This window comes from Dipteris shenzhenensis, chromosome 23 (genome assembly GCF_047967505.1).
Source record: "Dipteris shenzhenensis isolate YYH24624 ecotype China chromosome 23, Dip_SZ_1.0, whole genome shotgun sequence".
In the NCBI taxonomy this organism is placed as follows: domain Eukaryota; kingdom Viridiplantae; phylum Streptophyta; class Polypodiopsida; order Gleicheniales; family Dipteridaceae; genus Dipteris; species Dipteris shenzhenensis.
The window spans coordinates 9227455-9235813 of record NC_141618.1 but is presented as its reverse complement, the minus strand read 5'-3'; the positions used below and the strand labels follow the sequence as shown (position 1 = coordinate 9235813).

Sequence of the window (8359 nt, the reverse complement as noted above, 5' to 3'; positions counted from 1 at the left end):
ATGCAAAAACCCATTTAGTAATCATGTAGTCATGCATAAACAATGCAGGGACAAAGCACTACCAATAAATATACAAAGCACTCCTTGAAAACCATCACAAAACACATGATGCACTTGCACAGCCCATGCAAAGCATATGCAAAGAAGTCCTAAAGTAGAAGGAAAGCAAATAAAAATCTAAACCCAGTGCTTAAGCATTGCCAAACCAGTCATAAAAGCACAATCAAAATCAAGCAATCAGAAAGCAGTGCCAAAGCACTACCAAACCACTCACAAGCAGTGCAAAAGCAATGTCTTGAGGGAGCAATGTCAGTATCCTTGCCAATATGGCCCTTGCCCCTAAAGGGACCCCTCAAGGGCCATATTGACAAACAAATTTATCTCTAGAGTCTTTTTTAGAGAGCAGTGAGACCACAAAGCACATGTAGAGTACTTTGCATATTCCATGTAAAGCAATGTAAAAATGCAAAGTAGTATGACCAAGTAGCCAAAGCTCTACTAAACCACTCACAAGCACTACAAAAGCACTCACAAAAGAAAGTAGAGAGAGAGAGAGAGAGAGAGAGAGAGAGAGAGAGAGAGAGAGAGAGAGAGGGGGGGTGACCTGGAGGGGGTGGGGTAGACGACATGGCAAGAGGGGATTGGAAGGTGGAAGTAGTGGTGTAAGCTAGCCAATGGGAGAGGTTAGAGGAAGATTAGAGAGAGATTAGGGACACTAGGCAATGGTGTTTTAAAAAAAAAGAATTCTTTCTTTTCATTTTCTCCAAAGAAAACAAAAAACACACAATAATAGGGGTCCTCCCCCTTCTCCTAGATAGCAAAAAACTTTTTTTCCCCCCTCCAACACAATAGTACATTACCAAGCCTCGAGATCAATTGGTCCTTTAAGATCATTGAACTAGCAATGGATGTTTAAGATGGTCTTGGTCCTCTATGTGTCATGTGGAAGCTATGCCTCGCTCTCTCTTGAAGAGATCGAAATTCAATGGAGGTGTCTAAAGAACATATATTGAGCATATACCATAGCATTGGAGAAATAAGTTAAGGAAAGTGGTGAGACAACTTAGCCACACACAAGGTGTGCACACGAACCAAAAATAAAATTAAAAGAAAATTCACAAGCAACAAGCTATCAATTCTAGCTAATTGCTTCATTGTAAGACAATAAATTTTGTTCCAAAAAATTCATAGCAATAATTGACAAATAGGTTGATGCATACAAATAGTCCAAATTTAGCTAAGCTATGTTAATGTAACCTAGCACTATCTAGCCATGACTTTCCATTGCCTCCATGCCCACCCCTCTATGTCCTTCGAGACTTTATGCCCTTAATGTTGACTAAAACTCAAAGGAATTGATGTGGACTCTTTCTTTTGAATTCACTAATACATGGCTAATTAAGGAGCCAAAGGCAAAAGAATCCAAAAACTTTTACAAAGTGATGGGCCTGCCACATAGCTCTTGTAGCTACTCTTTGCAGTCTCTATCAAGTGTTTGCAATTTATGTGCATATTGTAGGCTTGGATTTGATATCATGTTGGCTATATGAATTGATTTAATACACATTGGAAAACCAACCTCTTATATATGATGAGGCAAGAAGCTGGAGACTTCCAGAAGCTGCCTTAATTGGAACATTATACTTAGCTTTATTTTCCTCCCTCCCCCTCAATGTTCCCTAATCCACAAGTAAAAGTCATAGTGGGGTCCTATTCCCTTGAAATTAGGAAACACTAATTGGAGGCCCTTTTGAGACCCCATTTCTCCACTGATGTGACTATAAAATGTCAAGAGCAAGTTAGATTGTATACACTCACACTCAATGTGAGAGTAGAGAGAGAGAGCCTAAGAAGCTTGACCCTTGCTCTACTGGCTTGGCCATGGTTGAACATATAGTATGTATTAACAATGATAACTAGTCCACAACTTAGGTGGGTTATCTAGAAGCTAGGAGAGAAAAGGTTATGTCATGGTGGGAGTTTTGTGGGAAATGGGAACTTTAATGCCAAGGTGGCATGTGGTCCTCACCTTTTTTTCCCAATTTTTCCCACAAAACTTGAGAGCTCTTGAGCTCAAGTGATTTGTGGGAAAAGGGAATTAGTGAAGCTTTTAAAGGTTGAAAATGACATTAACTCCACATTTCCACGAAACAATATGATATTCATCTTGGGGATTTGTTTTCCCTTTTTGTCATTGGTTAATATGTTTAAGATTTACCAACGACCTCATAAACCTCCAAGAGCACCGAACTCAAATAGAACCTCCCTTACACACTAAGCTCATCTAGGGCTGGAGCCTAGGCTGTCTACAAGGGCAGCAAGGTGCTGAGGCCTTTGGATGGAGAGTCTACATATGCTCGAGGTGGAGCAAGCAGGCTCAATGATCTAGAGATATCCGACAGATAGTAGAAGTACCTTGTGGTAAGATCAGAGGACCACATCATGGTGGGACTCTAGATCTATCTTTTGTATTGTGTCCATAGTTTTTTGGATGGAAATATATTCTTGGGGTGGTTTCTATATCTGGCTGGATCATTGTCTATTTACTAGTCTAACCTGCAGCTCCTCTCTAGCAGCAAGAGCCTTAAATAAAAGGGCACAAAAGTAAAGGAAATTGTATCCAATCTTGTATATGTTAAGTAGCAATACTTTCTCGTGGCGAAGTACACAAACAACCATTTCGCTAGCGAGGTGTCGCTTTGCTTTACGTACACTTTAAACTGGCACCTTGTCGGATCTTTTATAGGACGACGATGATGAACCAGTTTTGATCGTTAACACCACGTCCCCTAAATTCGACAGCCCCAGCTTCTCGCAACCATCGTCGAATGCGTAGTTGGAATCGGTGTAGCTACATACAGTCGATGCTCGTGAGCTGCAGCTGCTGAATTGCCGGCATGCCATATTGTTTCTGTTGTTGTTGGCATCGCAAATGCTTTTCTTGATCAGCTGCTGTTGATGATCATCCACATCTGCAGCAGCTCCTCCATAGCTCCTAGCTATAGCTCGATTATCTCCAGCTGTTCTCGTTAATGCAGGGCTACCCGTTTCGTAACCTGTCGTTGAGCTTGATGCATTTTGTTCCCCTCTATATCCTTCGCCCCATGCGCTGCCTTGGACAATCGAACCCATCAGTAGAGATTTCTTGCTTGCCGGATTCCACGCTTGTCGAGCTACCTGCTGATCTCGATCTGCTGCAACCTTTGAACTCCTGCGACAAGCAACTGAGTTAATTTAAGATCCTATGAGGACGCTCAGAGGAATTGTAAAGGTTAGTGAGTAGTAACGACGAGGTAAACAGGATTGAGTGATGCTGTTTAGGCTTTTAGCTTCGCGAGTTGATGCAAAGACTGACAGAAGTCACAGAACCAACTCAAAGTCTGATGGCGAGCCCCGAGCTGGCCCAAAGTCTTGGCAATATCACTCAATCCCACTCAAAGTTCCGTCTCCATCAAATCAACAATCAGCTTAACATCTCCCATCAAATCGTAAGTCAGCTAAGCTATATGAATCTCACTGATCATTCTCTCCACTTAGCCTAATTTACGTTTAACGTTGTACCTCAGCCCCGGGCTCCCAGACGAGCGGCTCACATCAATGATTGGAGGGGACACTCGCGAGGACGACAAGCTCCCTCCCCTTAGACCGCCTTTCATGGATGCCATCGAATCCGGACTGCTTGGCATCACTTCCTTGACAGACCCGTTCACAGATTGGCCTGAAACCGACCTGCTATCCGGAATGCAGGAGCTTCCGCAAGGCCTGCAAAGCCACGACTTGCTGATCATCGATTCTCCACCATGTGCCCGAGGGGATTGCTGAGCGTTTCCAGTTGAAGGATGGATGCTGAAAGACTTCAGATGGAAGATGCTCGACTCGTTGATGTCCACGGTGCCGCAGGATAGCAGCTGCTTCACCATCTGCGAGCTTGAAAGCTTCGCTGACCTGGAAGTAGGACATAGATGATCCTGGTTACCGAACCGAGTGGAATTGATGCTCCTCACGGACCTTGCCGATCCAGGACTAGTTTCTGGAATGGTAGATTGAATCGAAATCGAAGATGGAGAGAAGGGCAAGTCACTCTTGGTTGACGCTCCGCTGCTGTAATAAGCTTCCTTCGGTGGCGGTCCATCACGGTTACCCGATCTCTTAGCATCTGCCTGTAAGAAGGCGGACAGCTGCAACGGCAGGGCCTCTTCTGTGGAACAACGCTTGCTCTCTCCAGTCTGCGTTGCTGCATCCGTTCCTTGATCGGGCACCAACGCCAGAGCCCGAGCCTTGTACATTTTCACTTCGCTTTGCAGCAGCAATTTGTTCGTTCTTATGGGAGACAGTAGATCGTCCGATGCCGTCCCTGTGTCAAGTTCACAATCCGTGAAACTTCTGCCGGTTTGCACCTCGCTGTGCGTCTTCCCCAATACCTGGCTGTCGCTGTAGCATGGCGAGTACAGGCTCACCTGCGAGAAGTCGTCGGGTCTAGCAGCCTCTGCCAGTTCAAGCCCTTTCCCCGGTGAATTCTTGAAATGTTGATTCTCCAGGACCTCTTGCAATTTCAGCCGACTCTCCTCTGGGGCATGCTTCTTAGTCGGGCTGTTGGATAGTGATTTGGAGCATTTGCACGAATCTACTCCGGCATTTAGAGCAGCGCATCAGTACTCAAAAGAGTCCTGAGACATTCCGAGAACGGTGTCTACGAAAAATGTAAGTATCGCAAAACACCAGGAATCATCAAACCAGTTACCTGACTGCCGAAGATCACGAATTTCGGAACCCATGAGCACGTACTCGTTCCTGTAAACACATTGAACGAGGTCGTTATCCGTTAAGTCGTGCCATATGTAGCCGTTCTTGTAACTCCTGCACAGGTGAGCACAGAAAAATCGAATGTCATCGCTGGGATGACACTAGCACAAGCTCATCAGCCACCGGTGTAGAGATAATCTGGGAGGCGTATTTGGAAGAAGGAATGGGAAGAATATGAGTGAGCAGATAACCTCTTGCAAGACCAGGAAAATGAATTGGGCATGCCTGTTCCTCGCAGCACAGCTAGCCAATTCTTGAAGTCTACGCACCGAAATCTCCACCACAAACAGCATCGTTAAATGAAAAAAAATCAAACACAAGTCTAGAACGATTCCGATTCTTTAGCTACAGCAATGCGACATTGGAGCAGTCCGTTGATGAATTCAAAAATCTCCCCCATGCATTCAGTACGAATTGCGGAGATGTCTTAAGGATCGCAATTATCTGTCCTCACCTTTCAGACGAAGCCCCTCTTGACTAGGTTGTAGCGAGCCTTCAATCAAATGTGGATGGTCTACATGTCCTCCGCTACTGAGGTAGTACACAACGTGAACCTTTCTCCGTGCAAATTTAGTGGGAGCAGGGATGGTTTCCATGCTCTTCCGCTGAACGAGTCCAAATATCCAAACACCTTTATTACTGCGCAATTGCTGAAGGAACTGGTTTCTTCCCCCCCCCCCCTCTCTCTCTCTCTCTCTCTCTCTCTCTCAGGTTGAGATCTCACTCACTCTCGCACGAGCGGTCTCTCTACCATTCTTCGTTGTTCAGCTCCTCAAGTGTCATCAGGAGCTGGGTCTCGAGTCACGGAGCGGGAAAGAGCACGGTATTCAAAGGAAAATTCGATCTGTTTGGGAGTTATGGATGTACTGGCATCAAAAATCCCAGTGGCCGCTCCCAATAAGCACAGATGACTACAGTTACTGCGCACAATGATAAGGCTATTAGAGTCACGGACTTCACAGCTCGCACAGGTTGGTGATAAAAAAAGACGCTGCAGCAGGAGGGGCAGGTGGGAAATGCAGCCTGCAAGCGGAGCGCGAAATGAAGACAGAAACCGGACATGGGGGGCATGGAGTCATGGACGACTCAGGAGGAGGCAGGGCTAGCAGTTAGCGTAGCTAGCCAGCTACATAACGAGTGAGAGAGAGGGGACTGTTTTGCAAGTTGCAACGTCCGGTATGGGATTTGATGGCGATGAATCGAGGATAAAGAGCTCGAGAAGAGTAGACTGGAATGATGGCTATGGATCAGAAGATGAGGGTGAGCACTGAGCAGTGAGAGTGAGGGTGATGGAAGTGAGACGGAAGGAGGAGGCCCATTAAGACAGATTTTTTCACTAGAGGGAGGTGATGGATAAACAAAGTTTGCAGGCGATTTTTTTGCTGCGAAGCTCTGATTGTGGGACTGAGAGTATCGGATACTACTGATTGAGCAAGCACCCGACAAACTTGCCAAATTTATATAGTTTTGTCGTCGTCGTCCTGTGGAATTAGAGACGACGTGTGATTCGATCAAGCAAGCTCATGCTGATTATGAATCATGATCATCGTCAACCGGCTTCTGATCCGCCATAGCCAGCCTCAAATTCTACCACTAATCTCGCTTCTAGTACCTCAACGGATATTTCTCCCACAGGTTAGCGACTGTGCGTGACGCTGAAAATGTTCCAGTGCAACATCGAACAAGCTGCCAAACAAACACGTCGCTCTTCCCGAGCTGTCACTACCCACATGCATGCGCACTACTCCAGTAAAATATTTCCTTGCATCTGGATCGCAGCTTCCATTGCTGTATACGATGTCACCAAATCTATCGACTCACCGTAAAAGCCCGGTTTTACCCGTCGAGCCTTACCCCATTCCGATTACACTAATCGATGCCCGACATGCTGCTTAATCCCTCCACAATTTCGAAGCAAACGAAGCTGTTAGTATTTACTCGGTTGGTCTGAATTTTCCTCGTTTGCTGTCTGCTAGACGAGCCTGAGCAACCATTTCCCTGGCAACTTATAGGCTGACAAATTCAGCTTGATCATCATGAACTGGGGTTTCAACCTTCATCATTTCCTGCTAAACTAAGGAAGGGAGCGAGTCGCGACTGTCAACTTAGGCCTGACGAGGTATGTCTGAATCATCATGGCTGGAGCCTGGAATTCCCATCCCTTCCTTTCCTTATTAACAACAAACAAAGCTGCTGCCCAGTGCCAACTCAGAATGGCTGGAATTTTCCATCCTTTCGAGCAATGAGAGAATTGTAGGAGTTGACTTCAGATTCACTGCTAAAACCTCTGTAGAAATCTGAGCCAATTTGGCAAACTTTAAGCTAGGCGAAATTTTAGGTAGATTTAGTCGATGGAGGAAGAATTTTGCAACAAGCTGATAAGGCCTGTCCGAGAGTTAACAAGTTAAATGACATTCAAATGGCCTGCCCTATGGCCTAGAAGCAAAAGTGAGGAGGAGCAATTGGCTGCATCAGCAGGTGTGGAGGTTGGGAGTGGGGGGAAAGAGAGAGAGAGAGAGAGAGAGAGAGAGAGAGAGTAGGGAGTGGACCAATAGAAAGTAGGGAGTGAAATAGTAAGGAGAGAAAAAGAGGGAGGAAAAGGTGGAGATGGCATGTCCCAACCAATGGGAATTAAGAGAAATCACCCACAAAAATCCAAAACCCGTCCAACACTTCCACCCGACCAACCCAATATAGAATATTTATCATCTCCAAGCCAAAACCGATTGCTATAGCCTTTTCCCCCAGGAAAGATAAGGGGAGACTCGAGACAGAGAAGAAAGGTAAGGGGGAGAGAGAGAGAGAGAGAGAGAGAGAGAGAGAGAGGAGAGCAAAAGCCCAGCAAAAGGTGGAGGATTTCAAGGAAAAGAAATAGCAAGTGTGGAGTTGGACAAAGCAGGACTTTCACAAAACGAAAATACTAAATTTCGCTTCTTAGAGAAGCGAACCTCCACATAGACCTACCCAAGGTGGGCCAAAAAGAAGAGCCATGAAGCCAGTGGCCACCTCCAAATCAATCAAATAGGAGCCTTCTTTATGCCTTGCTACTGGCCAAAGACATTATGATAACACTATGATTTCTTTGGATCACCTCTCATCTTTGATTTAGAAACACACCACACATGACTTTCTTTATTGGATGCTCTCGACTCCCAGCCATCGGGGAATGAGCTCAGACTTCTGCCACCCTTTACCTTCTTGCTAGCTCGACACACGTGTATTCTCAATTGGCTTTCTAGTAGGTGTTGTCAGCTTCTATTCTTGTTTCAGAGAGTATATCTTGTATAGAAAAGCTAAGATCATATTTTTTTATATTTTATCCTACTAGGGTCCCTCCTTTCTAACAAAGACCAAATAAATAGTCATGCAATGGTTCTTCTGGGTTAACAAGCCCTATCATAGCTATGTCAGATATAGCTATGTATTGTTTGGGTTTTTGACCCCTCATACTCTCGTAGTCCTCGGACAAGAGACTTCAAGGGGTTGGGAAGATTGGCACTCATCTTTTATTAAAAGTATCTATAGTGTATCAAATTCTTTCACTTTAAAACACTTG

The 8359-nt window shown here is 45.2% G+C and overlaps 1 protein-coding gene across 1 annotated transcript; it reads right to left on the bottom strand.

Annotated features, from left to right (window-relative positions):
• Positions 1-2631: 2631 nt before the first annotated feature.
• Positions 2632-5399, bottom strand: LOC147886957 (uncharacterized). The gene is made up of 5 exons (XM_087394081.1): positions 5258-5399; positions 4995-5064; positions 4742-4857; positions 3562-4624; positions 2632-3211 (listed from the first exon to the last, which is right to left on the bottom strand). The coding sequence occupies exons 1-5, from the start codon at positions 5397-5399 to the stop codon at positions 2716-2718; spliced, it is 1887 nt and encodes a 628-aa protein (XP_087250207.1). The 3' UTR covers positions 2632-2715.
• Between the last annotated feature and the right edge of the window lie 2960 nt (positions 5400-8359).

Coding starts and splice junctions, on each gene's coding strand:
- LOC147886957 (XM_087394081.1), bottom strand. CDS start 5,399: ATGGAAACCATCCCTGCTCCCACTAAATTTGCACGGAGAAAGGTTCAC. Junction 4,625..4,741: donor TCGTGATCTTCGGCAGTCAG/GTAACTGGTTTG, acceptor ATGCCGGAGTAG/ATTCGTGCAAATGCTCCAAA. Junction 3,212..3,561: donor TCTGGGAGCCCGGGGCTGAG/GTACAACGTTAA, acceptor TGCTTGTCGCAG/GAGTTCAAAGGTTGCAGCAG.